The following is a 20,197-nucleotide window of genomic DNA, read 5'->3' on the forward strand; positions in this document are numbered from 1 at the left end:
GGACCTTGGTGAAAATTTAACCATGGTTAGTTCACACTGGTTAGAGTTTTTAGACCATCTATTTTTGAAGGCTTAAGATGTATGGGGTTTACTAGACCAGGGTGATCAGTGCTTGGCTTTGTTCATACTACTGGGGACAATGGCAATTAGAAGAAGGGTAATCACAATTTCCAAATACTTAGAAACAAAAAGATCCAGACCAGGCAGATTATCCAGGGTCAGATATTCAACTGAAATGGGTTGAGCAGAGTGTTCTTTTTCATCTGGTCAATATTTCAGAGGCCACATTTCAAAGGATAGTGTTAATTCTTCCTAAAGACTGGCAGAAGCAATCTTTCCACATAGTAATGTGTAAATGACAGCAGATGTTGTCCCTAACCAAGTATAAGTAATAAGAAGTTATACTTGAAGTCGACTCTTCATTGACAAGTTTCTCCTTAAATTGCAAGAAATTCACTCTATCTCTGCCTCACCGATGAACTTCTTTAGAAGCTCAGCTTGGACCTCTAGCTCTAAACATATTAAAAAGTAGCAGTACTCTTATTAGGCTCTACTGAGCTCCTTACATTACAATGTTACATTAGCTCCTGACCAATTCTTTGAGTCAGGAAATTGGAACATCCACGGAAAGGAAACATCATTATATAATAATGGGTTTCTCTGCCTCTCCGGGGTACTTCTTTACTAGCTCAGCTGGGATGTCACCTCTGAGGATTTGGACCTTGAATACTACTTTTGTACTGTCACACCTCGTTAGTTCGAAAATACATCCATCTCCAGCCTTCAGACTGTTGTCATCGACGAATGCTCTCCACAAGTGTCGATCCACTAGTTTTATTTCATTATATGTCATATCCCAGCTCTTGTCCGCAAAGCTGAGAACCATGGGGACTGAAGCACCAGCGGGTAATATAGGATCAAGTTTGGCTGGGATCTCCTATAACAAGCAACAAATGATTTCAATGAACTAATGTAATAGAATGATGATTCCAATTTAGAGTAAAAGTCCCTAGACCCAGCCTTACTTTTCTAATTTGATTGAACAGATTGCTTATAAGCTTATATCCAAAGTGTTTAAATGAAAATGTGGGCTATTTGGATTTGAGATATTTCTATAGCAAAGAGAACAACAGTGTCATATGCAGTCAAATTATTATATACAGTAACAGAAAACATAATACTTACGATTTCATAAATGGGTTTGACATGGGATTTTGTGAGTATGATATCAAAGAAAGGTTTCCCTGAAAGTGGCCAGAATTCATCGCCGTGCAATTCAATTGTGGGCGTTGCTCTGAATTGTGCCGAGTCTTCCATTTCAGTATCTTCTGCTTGGCCAACTGGGACTTGACAAATAACTTATCTGCAACAAAGATGAGTTCTGTCGTGAGTTCCATGAACATAAAACCAACAGTACAAAACACACATAAGAAACAAGAATTCCTAAGATTTTTAGTGGTTATTAATGACAAGTTACAGATATTTTAAAAGAACATTTCAGGAACATAAAATTATATAAGCAAAGGATGCACATGCAATCCCTATGTATGAAACCAGATACAAACATAGACAAATTTTTGTTTTTCCTACAGCGAATTAAATTTGAATGAGAATCCAACAGGGTGTAACACAAGCATATAATTAAAGACAAGTACAATAAGCTCATGACATAACCCTTTTACATCAACAGAGACATCAGAGCGCATAAACCAAAAACTGGGCCCATTCAAAAGACCAGCTTGACTTCAGTTCATCATACTAGGCTACTATGACAGAGAGACGCTGATCTCTAGCTCATCAATCATCTCAAACTAAACTTGTGAGCTTAGCATAGTGGGTAATAAACTCATAACACTAGTAGTGTCAACAGCTAACCCATGGTTATTTTACTATTTTAGTCTACTGCTCTCTCATTTAAGCCTAATGAAGAAATGAAAGTGTAATTAGTTAGGGTTAACACCTTGATCCACTTTGCTTAGCCTATTTCACTAGCTAATCACAACTCCTAAGCCTAACCCCTAGCCTAATTTTCCTTTTCTGATCTGAAACTTTTAAAGATCAGAGCTTTCCTGTTCAAAACCTTACCTAATATACTTCTCTTCTTGATTAGAGTGAGCTAACACTAAAGATCCAAGTCTAATCCTCAGTGCTTTCAAAATTTACTGTTAAAGGTCTTCATGTAAAACTCAGAAAGGCCTTCAACATCACCAAAGTCTTTTCATCGAGCACCTGTGATCATCAATGACAGTCCAATATTGTGTGTAAAGAACAAAAAGCTAAGACTACCCATTAGCCACTACACATGTTTTCACTAAAAATGACAAGAACAAAATATTCCTCACAAACTAGTTCCATAAAATAAAATAAAAAAATAAAAGAACAAAGAACAGAGCTTTGAGAAAGTACCTCTGAAGATGCTTGTTGAGAGTGGAGAAGTGCAGCGTAGCAGTAGGCACTTAAAGGAGTGAGGCAACTTAACCTAACCCTGGTTAAGTTTAATGTAAGACAAGAGTTGGTGGTCTCACAATGTCATGTGACAGTTTCATTAATGGAGACATGGAGTCATAGCTCGTACCATTTTCAGGAAAGTTACATTAGCACCAAGACAAAACTTCTGACACTAGAAGAAGAGAGAGAATCAGAATAATGTTGATGTTGAAATTACATTAAAGGACACGTCTCAGTAGAAATAGAGTTTCTCTCTCTCATTCTCTCTCTTTCCTTTTTTTTTTCTCTGATAAAGAAATGAGAGGGAAAGGTTTGAATTTGACTGTTGAGGTTTTTGAAACGACGTCGTATCAGTCATTAAATTCAGAACCCAAACCAGAAGGGTTTATAGGGTTTTAGCTTTGTTAAGCCATGCCACCACCATTGCTCTCAAGTCAGTCACTTTCTCATGTCTCAGGTGTGCTTCTTATGATCCAATCTCTTATTTGCTTGAAATTGTTCCCAAATTTCTGGCTTGTGTATGATGCTGTTAGAGTTGCTCTGAGTTTTATTCAGGTGTTATAGAAATGGTTAGAGGCCCTTTAAGTAGCTTGTTTCGAATTTATGGTTCTAAGAAAAACATATCTAGCTTTAGGGTTTTGCTGTGGAATCATTATCTCCCATCTTTTCCCAATTTCGATGTCTCAAACCGCTCAATTTCAACGAGCTTAGTTAACCCAGATCATCTTAGATTACTCACAAAGAACCCAAGATTTATGGGCATTGTGAAATCATTTTAAACTGCTGTGGAAGATGGAGATGAGGATGGGAATGATACTAGAACAGTGGTTGCTGATTTTGATGCTGATGTGGGGTAAAATGTTGAGCTTGATTTCTTAAGTGAGAATAAAGCTTGTAATTCGGGGAATTGGGAGAATGGTGATGGAGATAATGAGGGTATTATTTATAATTCGATAGGTGGTGTTCCTTGGTCCATCTGATGATGCAGTTAAGTTTTTGTTTCCTGTGGTTGTTGAGTACTGTTTGGAAGAGTTTCCTGAGGAGATCAAGCGTTTTCGTGGTATGAATTGCATCTGCGGATCTCACTAAGCCCCATACTTGGTTCCCATTGCTCGGGATATGAAGCGTGAGGTAGTTTATCATTGTGGTCCAACCAATAGTGGGAAAACTTTCAATACTTTGCAACGGTTTATGGAAGCAAAGAAGGTTATATACTGCAGTCCTCTGAGATTATTAGCTATGGAAGTCTTTGACAAAGTAAATGCACTTGGGGGTGTATTGTAGTCTTCACACGGGGCAAGAAAAGAAATTTGTCCCATTCTCAAACCATGCTTCTTGTACAGTGGAAATGGTGTCAACTAACGAAATGTATGATGTTGGTGTCATTGATGAAATTCAGATGATGGCAGACCCATGTAGAGGTTTTGCGTGGACACGAGCATTACTTGGCTTAAAGGCTGATGAGATACATTTGTGTGGAGTTCCTAGCATTGCATATTGTTCGAAAGATCTGTTCAGAGACCGGTGATGAGTTGTATGAGAACCATTATGAGAGGTTGCTGAAGCAAAAACTCTCTTGGGAGATCTTAAGAATGTCAGGTCTGGAGACTGTAGTTTCCTTTTCAAGGAGAGAGGTGTTTGAGGTTAAAGTTGCTATTGAAAACCATACCAACCATCGCTGTTGTGTTATTTATGGTGCCTTACCACCGGAAACTCACAGACAGCAAGCAAATTTATTTAATGATCAAGTTAATGAATTTGATGTGCTTGTTTCTACTGATGCGGTGGGAATGGGTCTGAATCTCAATATCAGGAGGGTTGTATGATCTATAGTCTTATAAAGTACAATGGTGACAAATTTCGGCCAGTTCCAGCATCTCAGGTGAAGCAGATTGCTGGAAGAGCGGGTCGGAGAGGAAGCATCTATCCAGATGGACTTACTACCACATTGAATTTAGATGATCTGGATTACTTGATCGAGTGTCTAAAGCAACCTTTTGATGAAGTTAAGAAAGTGGGACTTTTCCTTTCTACGAGCAGGTTGAGCTATTTGCAGGGCAACTTTCTAATGTTACATTCTGCCAGCTTCATGACAAATTTGGCGAAAATTGCTGCCTAGATGGGTCATACTTCTTGTGTCGACATGATCATATAAAGAAGTTGCAAATATGTTACAGAAGTTTCAGGAGTTGTCTCTGGAGGATCGTTTTAACTTCTGGTTTGCCCCAGTAAATATCAGACCCAAAAGCTATGTTCCATCTTCTAAAGTTTGCTTCATCATATAGTCAGAACCTCCCTGTCAATATTGGTATGGGCATACCGAGGGTTTCTGCTCTTAACAATAAAGAACTCTTGGATCTTGAGACTAAGCATCAAGTGTTGTCAATGTATATGTGGTTGTCACACCACTTCAAGGAAGAAACTTTTCCTTATATCAAGAAGGCTGAGTCGATGGGAATCTTCTACCTCGCCAACTGAGACTTAATATAGTACTACCTGCATACAAGTATCATGCTTTTGATCGAAAGATACCATACAGAATGAAAATAAAAATCGGATAACCCATAAGCTTATTACATAATCCCTATTGCATAAATCAAACCGATCATAGTAGTAGGTCATAAATAAGTGAACCCAATATAGCTACCTTGAGGTCATCAATCATCTTAAACTAGATTTGTGAGCTTAGCTGCTATTGGTAATGAAATTCTAACTAGATCGACTTACTGGTCTCATAACTACCTTCTAACCTATCTAAATTGATGTAAAGGGTGGCGAGCCTTTCTACATAACTAGTGCTCTGCTCTTAGGGGGGTGTATTGTATATGGAATTAGTGGAACTTTTAACGAAATCCATGGAATTTAAAAATCTGGATGTATTCAATATAGACTTTTAACAGACCATGAAAGTCTTGAGGTATTCAATTAGGATTTTTAAAGACTTCATAAATTCCACCAAAATCTAAGGGTATTCAATTAGGACTTTTAAAAATGAATAAAAGTACAAAGGTATTCAAAATATCATTCATACTTATGGAATTAGAAAATCATGGATAATAATAGATTTTGAAGTGTTAACTATACATACCAAACTCCAATAATTTTCCAGCCTCCAAACTAAAGATTTCAAAAAGTCTATCAAAGTTTTTCTCTCTACGCACGAAGAAGTTTGTCCTTCATCATCTCTCTTTCTTAATTTTTTGTCGTTTCTCTAATCTTTTATGATATCAACCTTTTTTGATACCCAACATGTTCATTACAGTTGTTGAATGTGATTTTTGTTTTTGTTTTTTTTTTTTCAATTGTGATACTTCGAACCCTAATAGCAATAAAAATGATTTATGAAAACCTAAAACTCAAGTATTGTGGTCTAACCCTAAGATCTTGAACCATACTAAATTTTATCTTATTAATTAATTATTCTCATTAATTTGAATTTATATTATGGATCAAAAAAATTTTGAACAATTGAATTTTAATTGATTGATTATATATCAAGACATTGACCAATATTGCTACAATATATGTTAATCGGTGAAAATAAAATTGATGAGAATAATTAACCATAAACATCAAGTGATCTATGTTGTATATTTATGTTGTTGGGAGATTAGGAATGAGAACAAACTCCTAGACAGACTAACAATTATTTATTTGAGTTAATTTCTATTAGAAGATACTGAAGCCTTGAAGAGACAACAAGTTATTATTTTGTTTTGTGTTTTTTGTTTTTTGTTTTTATTTTGTACATCCTAAGAAATCTGTAGAAGTCATTCATAACAAAGTATATAGATTTTCATGAATCAATAAAATTCTATTGCTAAAATCAATGGTTTTAAGAAATCCATAACAGTTTATCAACTTTTGAAAGAGTCTGTGGACTTTTCAAAAAGTCTGTCATTTAAAAAAAGTCTACACAAATCCAAATACAATACACTCAATGAAGAATCAGAACTATCCCTAACTTCTAGCTCATCTCTTCTGCATCTAATTTTTTTTTTTTTTTCTGATCAAAACCCTACAATCATTCCTTTCTATTAATAACAAAAAAAACCTAAACTTGGTGCTTTAAGAGCATCTTTAGCAATGCTAGCCATTTTTGAGTCAAATTTTAGCTAAAGTAGCTAAGAAGTTATTTTAGCTAGCCACTTTAGAATTACGTCTGCATCAATGCTCTCTATTTTAGCTAATTTTGAATTTATATTATTTTTTAAATGAAGATTACATAGTTTATATGTATTTATAAATTACATAAAATAACTTAAAAGGAATGTTTTAAATTATAGAGAGCTTCATCCCGCTCTCTATATTTAGGAGTGAGATAGCTAAAAGTTATAATAGAGAGCCACTTAGGAGTCTGGTGCAACTGCTAAAATAGATAAAAAGCTAAACATGTTCTCCAAAATAGCTAAGGAGTCAAAATAGAGAGTCTGCTAAAGATGCTCTAAGAAGATACCTTTGAATATGATCTCCGGTGAGAACTGCCCGAAGATTGCTGTGATAAAAGGCTGAATGAAGAAGGAAAGTTATAACTGACCAAAAAAAAAAAAAGAGAAGGAAAGTTATAGGTGCTCTAGAATAAATACAAACATCTGGACCATGGTTAAATTTTAACGAGACCATTTAATTTTTTAAGGCTTAGTGTAATTTACTAGACTGATCATCAGTGCTTTACTGGTAACTGGGGACGTCAGCTATTCGAAGAAGAGTAATCACAATTTCCAAAAATTAAAAGAAAAAGATCCAGACTAGGCAGAGTATCCACGATCAGATATTCAACTGAAATAGTTGTTGAGCAGAGTGTCCTTTTCATCTGGTCATTATTTCAGAGGCCACATTTCAAAGAATTGGACTAATTCTTCCCAAAGAATAGTAATGTGCAAGTGACAGTAGATGTCATCCTTAACAAAGTATAACTAATAAGAAGTTATATATAATTTAATATCAACTCTTCATCCACAAGTTTCTCCTTACATTACAAGAAATTCACTCGATCTCTGCCTCAGCGATGAACTTCTCTAGAAGATCAGCTTGGATGTCACCTCTCTAGCTCTAAACATATTAAAATGTAGCAGTACTCTTAATAGGCTCTACTGAGCTCCTTACATTATATTAGCCCCTGATCAATTCTGTGAGTCAGGAAATTGGTACATCCATGGAAAGGAAACATCATTATATAATAATGGGTTTCTCTACCTCACCGGAGTTCTTTTCTACTAGCTCAGCTGGGATGTCTCCTCTGAGGATTTGGAGTGTCACATCCAGTGAGTTCGAAAATACATCCATCTCCAGCCTTCAGACTGTTGTCATCGACGAATGCTCTCCACGAGTGTCGATCCATTAATTTGAGACGTTTTGTTTCATTATATGTCATCTCCCAGCTCTTGTCCCCAAAGTTGAGAACCATGGGGACTGAAGCACCAGCAGGTAATACTGGATCAAGTTTGGCTGGGATCTCCTAAAACAAGCAACAAATGATTTCAATGAACTAATGTAATAGAATGATGATTCCAAATTAGAGTAAAGTCCCTAGACCCAGCCTTACTTTTCTAATTTGATTGAACAGATTGCTTATAAGCTTATATCCAGAGTGCTTAAATGAAAATGTGGCTGTTTGGATTTGAGATATTCTCATAGCAAAGAGAATGACAGTGTCATATGCAGTCAAATTATTATATACAGTAATCGAAAACATAATACTTACCATTTGGTAAAGGGGTTTGACATGGGATTTTGTGAATATGATATCAAAGAAAGGTTTCCCTGAAAGTGGCCAGAATTCATCGCCATGCAATTCAATTGTGGGAGTTGCTCTGGATTGTGCCGAGTCTTCCATTTCAGTATCTTCTGTTTGGCCAACTGGGACTTGAGAAATAACTTATCTGCAACAAAGATGAGTTCTGTCATGATTGCGATGAACATAAAACCAACAGTACAAAACACACAAAAGAAACAAGAATTCCTAAGATTTTTAGTGGTTATTAATGACAAGTTACAGATACTTTAAAAGAACATTTCAGGAACATAAAATTATATAAGCAAAGGATGCATATGCAATCCCGATGTATGAAACCAGACACAAACATAGACAAATTTTTGCTTTTCCTACAGTGAATTAAATTTGAATGAGAATCCAACAAGGTGTAACACAAGCATAAAATTAAATACAAGTACAATAAGCTCATGACATAACCCTTTTGCATCAACAGAGACATCAGAGTGCATAAACCAAAAACTTAGTCCATTCAAAAGACCAGCTTGACTCCAGTTCGTCATACTAGGCTACTATGACAGAGAGACGCCGATCTCTAGCTCATATCAATCATGTCAAATTAAACTTGAGCTTAGCATAGTGGGTAATAAACTCATAATACTAGTAGTGTCAACAGCTAACCTATGGTTGTTTTACTATTTTAGTGTACTGCTCTCTCATTTAAGCCTAATGAAGAAATGAAAGTGTAATTAGCTAGGATTAACACCTTGATCCACTTTGCTTAGCCTATTTCACTAGCTAATTACACCTCCTAAGCCTAACTCCTAGTCTAATTTTTCTTTTCTGATCTGAATATCTAAATCTCTTAAAGATCAGAGCTCAAACCTTGCCTAGTATCTACTTCTCTTCTTGATTTGAATGAGTTAATACTCAAGATCCATCCCAAAATCTCAGTGGTCTTCATGAGAAACTCAGAAAGGCCTTCAATAACACCAAAAAAGTTCTCAACCACCTGGTGATCATCAATTACACTCCAATTTGTTTATGTAAAGAACAAAAAGCTAAGACCATCCATAAGCCACTACACATGTTTTCACTAAAAATGACAAGAATAAAAAAATTCTCACAAACTAGTTCCAGAAGGTTCAAATACAAATGCACAGTGATTAAAATAATGAAGAAAGAGAAAAGCTTTGAGAAAATACCTCTGAAGATGATCTCTTGTTGAGGGTTGGGTTTTGAGTGGAGAAGTGCAGGGTAGCAGTAGGTACTTAAAGGGGGAGTGAGGTAACTCAACTTAACCGGGGTCAAGTTAAATGGAAGAGAAGAGTTAGGTGGTCTCACTAAGTCACTATCTCAAGTGACTGTTTCATTAATGGAGGCATGGAGTCATTACCTACCTTACAAAGGCATCTTTGCCATTTTCAGGAAGGTTACACCAGCACCAAGACAAACTGCTGACACCTGAAGAAGAGAGAATCAAGAAATCAGATTCCTGGACCAAAATTCAAAGCTACCCAATAATGTTCATAAGGAAAATGCATTAAAGGACAGGTCTTTGTAGAAATAGAGAGGATTTTTTCTTTTGAAAAAGAAAAGAGAGGGAAAGGTTTGAATTTGACTGTTGAGGTTTAAGCCATTGGTGGTTGAAGCAAAAACTCTCTTGGGAGATTTTAAGAATGTCATGTCTGGAGGCTGCGTGGTTGCCTTTTCAAGGAGAGAGATGTTTGAGGTTAAAGTTGCCATTGAAAATACCAACCACTGCTGTTGTGTTATTTATGGTGCCTTACCCCTGGAAACTCGCAGACAGCAAGCAAATTTATTTAATGATCAAGATAATGAATTTGATGTGCTTGTTTCTACTGATGCGGTGGGAATGGGTCTCAATCTCAATATCAGGAGGGTTGTCTTCTGCTGTTCTGCAGTCTTATAAAGTACAATGGTAAAATGGGTGTAAAATTTACTTACTTATCACTGACACTAACTCAATCTGTTTATTTCGTAGTAGCAGATCATCTTATATTTGAGTTTGTACAGGATAAGTACCAAGGACCGGTGAACTCAATGTCTCAATTCCTCAACTTCTTCATTGAGTCCGAGTCATGTCAAACTGGTATGCAGCCGACCCCTACCTTATATTTCAAAATTCTAATATTAAACTGAAGCTGTTTTCCTTTTCATAGTGAATAAAATCCATTGAACTTATAACTCAATAACATCATTCGCAAAGTATGAAAAACACAACGAAGGTTCATGCAAATGAAAAGCAATCCTAGCAAAACGGGGAGCCACCTTAATACAACACCTAAGAGAGACACACCATCAGGTAGAATGTAATTAAGCAACCTTATCTCATCCAAAAGCGAACCGTCCCTTCCTTGCTAAAGTCAACATCAGTCATAACATAGTGAGCATCACCTTCAATTAGTCTCTAAACTGGCGAACCGTGAATCCCATTCTTGACCATCAAATGCATCATGAGCAAGAGTCCTGGCATTGCTCTTAGACGCAAACTTTCATTTAAAAATCTTCTACCCGTTACTATTGACAGCAAGTGTTATTCTCTCACAAAATGTAAGGCAAGACATTATGTCTCTCTAAAAACTCTCTCCAACCATAAGTTTCCGTATTACTTTCAACCTGATTTTGCTCACAATTTTAAGGACTCTGTGATATTAAATATAAGGAGAAATGTATGATGATCCAGACAATAATGCACCACTTGACTATGAAGAGGGTAATCCAACCTAGAATGATAGTATCTAGCTTAATCCTTTTTACACCATATAAACCGAAACTCGAATAAATTTGAGGCTCCATATTCTTTTGTGTTTGCTTTTCCACATAAGTGGGATCTTAACTTGATTCAATGTTTTTAACCTTGTTATCCATAACTATTTCTAGTTTAGACGAACACATGGCACGTTTTAAGATATTCCTGAGCAAACAGCAGGACAATATCAAATGCATTAAAGAGCAGGGCAGTATCACATGCAGTACTTAAGAAGAAAACATTATCTCATGCTAACTCTCATCAAAAATTAAGAAGATGACACAGATGTTGAAATATGTCGACATAATGTGTGCCTCTACAAACTAGGATTTAGAGTTGTAATAGGAATGTGTTCTAAGTATTTAATTGTAATCGGATTCTATTACTTTTTTGGTACCTTGTAACTCTCTATTTAAAAGACTCCTATTATCAATAATATACACAATTACAATTCTCCTACAACACGTTATTAGCACGAGTTCTAACCCTAGCCTAAAAGAAAGAAAAAAAAACCCTAGCCTCCCTGCCGCAAGCCTGTAGCCCACTGCCGCACATTTCCTGCAGCCCTAGCCGCAAGCCTGCAACAAGCCAGCCTCCTGCCGAAGCCTCCAGCCCACCTCCCTGCAACCTCCAGCCCACGCACTGCTGGCTGCTGCTGCCCCCACAGCCCTTGCACACCGCCTGTGCACCTGCGCACTGCGTCCTGCACAGCTCGCGCTGCACACCTGCTTACGTCGCAAGCCCACTGCAGCCCCGCCTCCTGCAAGCCCACTGCAGCCCAGCCCATCGCTGCCCAACAGTTGATCGCTGCAGATTAGGAGGAGGAAGAACAGAGGAAAGAAAGAAGAAGAAGACGCGAAGGAAAAGAAAGAAAGAGAAAAAAAAGAAAAAAAGAAGGGACCCGGCCCAGAAAAAAAAAAAAAAAAAAAGAAGAAAAAAGAAAAAAGAGGAAAGCCCAAAGAACAAACGGCCCAGAGAAAAAAAAACACGCCTGATCCAACACACGCGTGTCCTCAAGCCAAGAACCATCACGTAAGTTTTTGTGAATTAAAGTTGTTGTTTTCATGTATTTTAAATTCTTTTATTTTCTGCAAATATTGGAATATATGTTGCCAAATGGTTTTGAGTATTTAACAAAGCGGAATTGTGGGGTATCATGCTTAACGAACTAAGAGTGTTCGTATGAACTAAGAGTGTTCATAATTAAACGAACTAAGAGCGTTCATGTGAACTAAGAGTGTTCACAATGCTTGGACTAAGAGCGTCCGTTAGCATCACATATGACCATATTACAACATTGTTGTTTGGTCTAATCCAAAAGAGATTCTCGGAAATTGATTTCTTGGTAGTTTAATTGGCTCGGAAATCTTATTATTTTTAGTTTTCGTGGAAGTTTAGCTCCGAAACTAATATATTTTCTCTTCTTATTTTCAGGATGTCGAATGAACCAAGGCTTGACTTTCCCGTGCTTGACTCAACAGGCTCGGATTACCATAGTTGGGTAATCGATGTTGAGAACCATCTCACTTCAAAGGGAATATTACCCATAATCCAGGCACCTAACCCGGATCTTGTGTTCATCCGAACATCTACAAAGCATGCTCAAGCAGTTATCTTGATGTGACGTCATATGGACAAGGCACTCAGATTGGAGTATATGTCGATCAAGGATGCAAGAGAGCTATATATGGGTAGCGCTAGAAGAGCGCTTTGGAAATGTCCAAGATTCCCTCCTCCCTGATTTGAAGGTTCAATGGAACAATCTGCGCTTTGCGGACTTCAAGTCTGTTACTGAATATAATTCAGAGGCTCTTCGCTTACAATCCATGAGATTCTGTGGACAACCTGTCACAAAGCAAGAGCTAATTGAGAAGACTCTCTCTACCTTCCCGTCTCAGCCATTGTGGTATCAAAGCAATACTGTACTGAAGTAAATGCTGGACGGATCACGAGGTTTCATCATCTTATCAATATCATATCTGTAGCTGAGAAACATGATAACATACTAGTGAGGAATTATAATTCAAGGCCCATTGGAACTAAGAACGTTCATGAGGCGAATTATAGTGCACCCAAAGGAGGGCGCAAGGAGCAGAACCCTAGGAATAAGGGACATGAGGGATGTATGGGTACATATAACAGCTCTAATCAGGAAGGAAACCCCAAGTTTGGAGCGGATACACGTGGTGGCAATGCCACACGTGGGAGAGGGGGTCGTGGCAACCCTAGCCGTGGTAGTGGAGCTATAGCTCGTGGTGTTGACGCCATGGGTCGTGGTGGAGGCGCCAATCCTCCTAGGGAACACCCACAACATGCACCTCAATTGAAGGGAGGCAACCACAATGATATGTGTCATCGATGTGGATCTAGTGAGCATTGGTTCAAGCAATGCAAGGCAAGCGAGCAACTAGTTTCAAGATACAGGGCATACAGGGACCTGAGAGAGCAAGAAGTGTACCTTGCAGAAGAAGATGGTGGAGACGTTAATCTCACCATAGAGGACTTCAAAGCTGAAGATGAAGTGCACAAGGATACTGCAGACTTTGATTAGAAATAGTCCTCTTTATTTTTCAAGAATCATGTAATAGTCAATAAATGACAATTGTATTAACTCTTTCTTATGTGGCGTACCCAATAAAATATGATGTCTAGGAAAGTCATTGATATAATTGGTACTTAAGCGAACCTCGCTCCACCAACATCTCTCTCTACTTTCCTGGTCATATTTGATTGGAGTTGCCAAACGGATAGAGTGACTACAATATATGTGTCTCAGTTTGATTTTCTTTATTTTGGATTAGGCCTTTTTGGACCATTTGATGTAATCATTGGCTACATTTATTAATAAAGTATTGTATTATTCAATGTCATGTACATGTTTTTAATTTCAAACTTTATTATTTTTCAATATGTTTCCTGGAGAGTTGGAATGCCTTGTTGATAGTGGCTCCACACATACTATATTGCGACATAGGCAACTATTTCTATGCATGACGCCTAGTCGATCTTCTATGACTACGATGGCTAGATCATCACAATTGATTCATGGTCCCGGACCAGCTTAATTTATGTTGCCAAATGGCACAAGTATTAATGTCACCGAAGCTCTACATGCTCCTAGGGCTGGAAAAACCCTATTGAGTTTTAAAGATATAAGAGCCAATGGTTTTCATGTGGAAACACATTGTGAGAATGGACAAGAGTTCCTTTGCATCACCTCTAATGACTACGAACATAAACGAGTATTAGAGAAACTTATGTGTCGCTCTAGTGGGTTGTATGCAACCACTATTCGAGTCATTGAATCCAACCATGTCATGCGAGATGACTTATGGGATTCTGACACATATCGGCTTTGGCGTGATCGCTTGGGACATCCATGTCGTGATATGATAATCCGTATACTAAAGACTTCACACGGATATCCATTTTTCAAAACGAAAAGAAGTCAGAACAAATATTCGGTCCAAGGTAGGGCCAGAGCCGCCTACCCTCTGCAGCCCAACAGTGGTATTGACACCACTAATGCCTCCTTGGTTCCTTTCTCTACTTCTAAAGTCAATTGTGACTTCGTGGCTCAACTGGATTCTTCCATGGTTGCTTCTAAAGCCCATCTTTCGTTTTGCAAAGCCTGCTTTTTGGCAAAATTACGATTGAGACCATCCTATGCAAAGAACACTAAACAAAATATTCCATTCTTGCAACGAATCCAAGGTGATATTTGTGGACATATCCAACCAACTTGCGGACCATTTAGATATTTTATGGTGTTGGTTGATGCATCGACACGTTGGTCACATGTCATGCTTTTGTCCACCAAAAATGCTGCATTTGCTAAACTCCTAGCACAAATCATTAAGTTAAGGGCTCACCACTCTGATCATCCCATTAAGTCAATCTGTCTTGACAATGCTGGAGAGTTTACATCAAAAACTTTTGATGACTATTGCATGTCCATTGGGATTGAGGTTGAACACCCTATTCCTCACATTCACACCCAAAATGGTCTCGCAGAAGCCACCATTAAAAGACTTCAAATGGTTGCTAGAGCATTGGTTATGCGCACCAATCTCCCTGTTTCTGCTTGGGGCTATGCAATATTGCATGCAGCTGTACTTATTCGTCTGAGGCCTACTGCCACTCAACCCTTTTCTGCGTCCCAGATGGTTACTGGATATGAGCCTGATGTCTCACACTTACGCATATTTAGGTGTGCAGTTTATGTGCCAATTACTCCGCCACAGCACACCAAAATGGGTCCTCAAAGACGATTGGGCATTTATGTTGGATATGACTCTCCAACCATTATCCGCTATTTGGAACCCTTGACAGGCGATCAATTTACCGCAAGATTTGAAGATTGTCACTTTGATGAGACAGTCTTCCTGTCGTTAGGGGGAGATAAGAACAATAATGTTCAACAGGAACGACAGGAATTGTTGTGGTCTGTCCCCACTTTGTCTCTTCTTGATCCCCGAACGCACAGTCGAAATTGAAGTGTGGAGAATTCTCAATCTTCAGAACATAGCAGACTCTATGCCTGACGCGTTTTCTGATATCGCTAAAGTGACAATATCACATATACCTGCTGCAAACGTGCTTGCAAGGATTGATGTCCCTAAAAATAGTGGACATGGCGCCACCCCTTGGGGTATTGGGCATGGTGCCGCCACCACTAATGGTGATGGCAATGTGGCTCAGGCCGGGCTCCCAGCAAGGAAACGTGGGAGGCCCAAAGGTTCGATGGATTCTCGCCCAAGAAAGAAAGCGAGTTTGGCACAAAAAGATCCATTAATCAACGACATAAATAACCCGTCTCATGAAGATATTCTGGATTATGGTTATGTTCAAGAGACATCATTGGGGGAAGCTCCAATGTCAGAACCAATTCCAGAAAATAGAGAGATCTCCATGAATTACACTAGTGTACATGAGACATTGAGTCGAGACTCTATTATCCTTGATGATGTGTTTGCATATTCTATCGCTCAAGGAATTATAGAACATGATGATATCGAACCTCGCTCCATTGAAGAATGTCAACGAAGAGCAGACTGGCCTAAATGGAAAAATGCGATCTAGGTTGAATTGGATTCACTAACAAAGAGATAGGTATTTGGGCCTATAATGCTGACACCCCCAAGTATAAAGCCTGTTGGCCATAAATGGGTCTTTGTTAGAAAGCGTAATGAGAAAAATGAGGTTGTTAGATACAAAGCCCGCCCTGTGGTGCAAGGTTTCTCACAACGCCCTGGAATTGATCGACTACGAGGAGACATACTCTCCCGTAATGGACGTTATAACATTCCGCTACCTTGTCAGTTTGGTAGTTTCTGAAAAACTTGGCATGCAGCTTATGGATGTGGTTACAAAATATCTCTATGGGGATCTAGATTCAGAGATATACATGAAGGTTCCAGATGGACTTCAATTACCCAAATCAAGTGGCTCTAAACCACGGAGCGCGTTTTCAATAAGATTGAGACGCTCACTATATGGATTGAAACAATCCGGATGGATGTGGTATAACCGTCTAAGTGATTACTTGATTGGGAAGGGATATGAGAACAATGAAATATGCCCATGCATGTTTATAAAAAGGACAAGTTCCAGATTTGCAATTGTAGCAGTTTATGTCGACGACATGAACCTAATTGGAACTCTAGATGAGTTAAAGGAAACTGCTAAATACTTGAAATCCGAATTTGAGATTAAAGATCTTGGGAAAACACGGTTTTGTCTCGAACTGGAAATCGAGCACAGTAGTGATGGGATTATGATCCATCAGTCAGCATATACTCAAAGATTATTAAGGCGCTTTAATGAAGATAAAGCAAAGCCTGTGAGTACTCCCATGATCGGTCATAATCTTGAGCCTAAAAAGGATCCGTTTCGTCCAAGGGATGAGGACGAAGACTTATTAGAGGCTGAAGTGCCCTATCTAAGTGCAATAGGCGCATTGTTGTACTTAGCTTAATGCACAAAACCGGACATCTCATTCGCTGTGAACTTGTTAGCCCGACACAGTTCTGCGCCAACACGCAGTCATTGGATTGGTGTAAAGACAATTTTTTGATACCTAAGAGGTACGATTGATATGAGTTTGTTTTATCCCTACAAAAAGAAGAGAAATAGCGGAAGTGTGGGATCGGACTCCACAAGGCAAAACACCACCTTCCGTGCCCTTCCTCTCCTCCATCAAAATAACAACGATGTCTTGATGGGTTTTGCTGATGCAGGGTATCTCTCTGACCCTCACAAAGGTCACTTCCAAACAGGTTATGTCTTTACTATGGGAAGCACTGCGATATCTTGGAGGTCTACAAAGCAGACCCTTGTTGCTACTTCCTCAAATCATGCAGAGATTATTGCTCTACATGAAGCCGTGCGAGAATGCATATGGCTAAGGTCTGTAGTTAGACACATTTGAGGAACTTGTGGTTTGAAGTCTACCACAGATGAACCTACATGCATTTATGAAGATAATGCAGCTTGTATTGAGCAAATGAAATTAGATTTCATCAAGGGCGACAACACCAAGCATATATCGCCTAAGTTCTTTTACAATCAGCAACAACAAGCACTTCTAAATATTGAAGTAAACCAAATCCAATCAGAGGATAATGTAGCGGACTTATTTACTAAGTCATTACCTAAATCCACCTTCGAGAAACATGTGAAGAGCATCGGATTAAGAAAATTATCCGAACTCCCATGATTGTAGCAATCAGGGGGGAGATATTGACATCAGGGGAAGGTATGATGTCTACATGTTCGATCTTCGATCTCGAAGAGTGAAGGACGTGTTGTGCTCTTTTTGTCCTTTGACCAAGGTTATTTTTGTCCCACATGGTTTTTGTTACCTGGCAAGGTTTTTAACAAGGCAACAATCAAAGCGTCATCACCAAGTTTAAGCGGCACAAGGGGGAGTGTTGAAGGATGTCGACATAATGTGTGCCTCTACAAACTAGGGTTTAGAGTTGTAATAGGAATGTGTTCTAGGTATTCAATTGTAATCGGATTCTATTACCTTTTTGGTACCTTGTAACTCCTTATTTAAAGGGCTCCTATTATCAATAATATACACAATTACAATTCTCCTACAACAACAGAAAGATATTGTACCACCTGATTTACATATGGGTCTGGGTCAGTACATAAATGGGTTTCAAAAGCAATTAGGCTGGTAAAAAGAATTTAACCGAGCCAAAGACTTTTTGGTTTCGGAACTGTACCGTTAGCACGTGTACCTGACGCGATGTTAATAGATGGCAGGTGAAGGTCACCAGGTGGATAGCAGAAGCTCCGGTCGTGGAGTCATAGGTAGGTGCAGATACAAAGGCATCTTTGCCATTTTCAGGAAAGTTACACTAGCTAGCACCAAGACAAAACTTCTGACACGATAATGAAGAAGAGAGAATCCGATTCCTACACAATAATGTTGATGTGGACAGGAGGTCCCAATAGAGAGGGAAATCCTTTTTTTTTTTTATAAAGAAAAGAGAGGGAAATGTTTGAATTTAACTGTTGAGCTTTTTGGAAAACGACGTTGTATCAGTCTTAAATTCAGAACCCAGACCCAGAAGGGTTTATAGGGTTTTTAGCTGGGTTAAGCCCCACCACCATTGCTCTTAAGTCAGTCATTTTCTCATGTCTTAGGTGTGCTCCTTATAACCCAATCTCTTATTTGCGTGAAATTGTTCCCAAATTTCTGGGTTCTCAAACCGCTCAATTTCAACGAGCTTAGCGATTGACCTAGCTCATCTTAGATTACCCACACAAAACCCAAGATTTATGGGCATTGTGAAATCATTTTCAACTGATGTGGAAGATGGAGATGAGGATGGGAATGATACTAGAACAGTGGTTGTTGATTTTGATGCTGATGTGAGGAAATGTGTTGAGCTTGAGCTTGATTTCTTGATGGGAGAATGGTGTGTTTGGAGATAATGAGGGTATTATTTGCGATTCGATGGTGGTAGAGTCGGAAAATGGTGGTGAGAATGTGAGTTCTGTGAGCAGGCTGATCAAGTGTCTAAAGCAAACTTTTGATGAAGTTAACAAAGTGGGACTTTTTCCTCTCCACGAGCAGGTTGAGCTATTTGCAGGGCAAATTCCTGATGTTCCGTTCTGCCAGCTTCTTGACAAATTTGGCAAAAATTGCCGCTGGATGGGTCATACTTCTTGTGTCAACATGATCATATAAAGAAAGTTGCAAATATGTTACAGAAGGTTCAGGAGTTGTCTCTGGAGGATTGTTTTAACTTTTGTTTTGCCCCAGTAAATATTAGAGACCCAGAAGATATGTTCCATCTTCTAAAGTTTGCTTCATCATCTAGTCAGAACCTCCCTGTCAATATTGGTACAGGCATACCGATGGCTTCTGCTCGTAACAATAAAGAACTCTTGGATCTTGAGACTAAGCATCAAATGTTGTCAATGTATATGTGGTTGTCAGTTGTCACACCACTTCAAGGAAGAAACTTTTCCTTATGTCAAGAAGGCTGAGGCAATGGCTACATATATTGTTGAATTGTTGGGTCAGTCCCTGGCCAATGCTAACTGGAAACCAGAATCAAGGCAAGTATCAAAGCCTCGAAAGAAAGAAGATAGTTTTGAGAGGCCATTGTCACGCATCAAATTGTATCAGAATTAGGTTCCTGTAGTAGTTTTTATGACTTCTTACTAAACCCATGTATCTACTATAGTCAAATAATTACTCTGACATAATGTGCTCTATTCAGTCCTTAGTTCTACATGTGTATATGCTGTTTTGATTATTAGCTCTAACCATTTGGGATAATAGTACAAATTTGCAAAACATCTCCAAAAATTGTATTGATCAGTTTCTTTCAATATATTTCTCAATATGATTATTCAGTTAAGATTATATAGCTCCTACGATTTTAGCTGTAACTTGTCTTCTGAAAGGTTATGGTTAAGTTGAAGTTGAACAAAGAAGGTTATGAAGTGTCGTTTATTTTTTAGTGCCAGGAAATTGTCATTATTTATGGTACATAGTTATTTAACATATTCAAGTACCTGCTTAAAAAGTCTCCTTGATTAATAATAGAACCAGAAGACAAATACATTAGTGTGATAACTTGAAAACTAGTGTCATTTCCAATTGTTTTTGCCTGTATTGCTTATGTTTGTTTAGATACTACTGCTGGCCTTTTTATGACTTGCAGGAAAAGGCATGATCACTTTGTAAATCGTGAGCACTTAGAGAAGATGTTGGCCTTGTTATGATCCTTTTTTAT

The 20,197-nt window shown here is 38.3% G+C and overlaps 1 protein-coding gene, 1 long non-coding RNA gene and 1 pseudogene across 2 annotated transcripts; 1 reads left to right on the forward strand and 2 right to left on the reverse strand.

The window, feature by feature from the left end:
• Positions 1-375: 375 nt before the first annotated feature.
• Positions 376-2,453, reverse strand: LOC112187246 (B3 domain-containing protein Os04g0386900). The gene is made up of 3 exons (XM_024326002.2): positions 2,407-2,453; positions 1,186-1,363; positions 376-937 (listed from the first exon to the last, which is right to left on the reverse strand). The coding sequence occupies exons 2-3, from the start codon at positions 1,315-1,317 to the stop codon at positions 641-643; spliced, it is 429 nt and encodes a 142-aa protein (XP_024181770.1). The 5' UTR covers positions 1,318-1,363; positions 2,407-2,453; the 3' UTR covers positions 376-640.
• Positions 2,454-2,859: 406 nt separating this feature from the next.
• Positions 2,860-19,590, forward strand: LOC112165494 (annotated as a pseudogene).
• LOC121050939 lies at positions 7,701-9,433 on the reverse strand. The gene is made up of 3 exons (XR_005804461.1): positions 9,367-9,433; positions 8,153-8,330; positions 7,701-7,906 (listed from the first exon to the last, which is right to left on the reverse strand). It is a non-coding gene; the product is annotated as an uncharacterized LOC121050939 (long non-coding RNA).
• Positions 19,591-20,197: the final 607 nt, after the last annotated feature.

The sequence above is a fragment of the Rosa chinensis genome, chromosome 1, assembly GCF_002994745.2.
Source record: "Rosa chinensis cultivar Old Blush chromosome 1, RchiOBHm-V2, whole genome shotgun sequence".
NCBI classification, from domain to species: Eukaryota; Viridiplantae; Streptophyta; class Magnoliopsida; order Rosales; family Rosaceae; genus Rosa; species Rosa chinensis.

Bases quoted from the DNA above. Each gene is read 5' to 3' on its own strand.
- LOC112187246 (XM_024326002.2), bottom strand. From the start codon at position 1,317: ATGGAAGACTCGGCACAATTCAGAGCAACGCCCACAATTGAATTGCAC. The intron at 938-1,185 runs GTAAGTATTATG...TGCTTGTTATAG, and splicing joins TCAAACCCATTTATGAAATC to GAGATCCCAGCCAAACTTGA.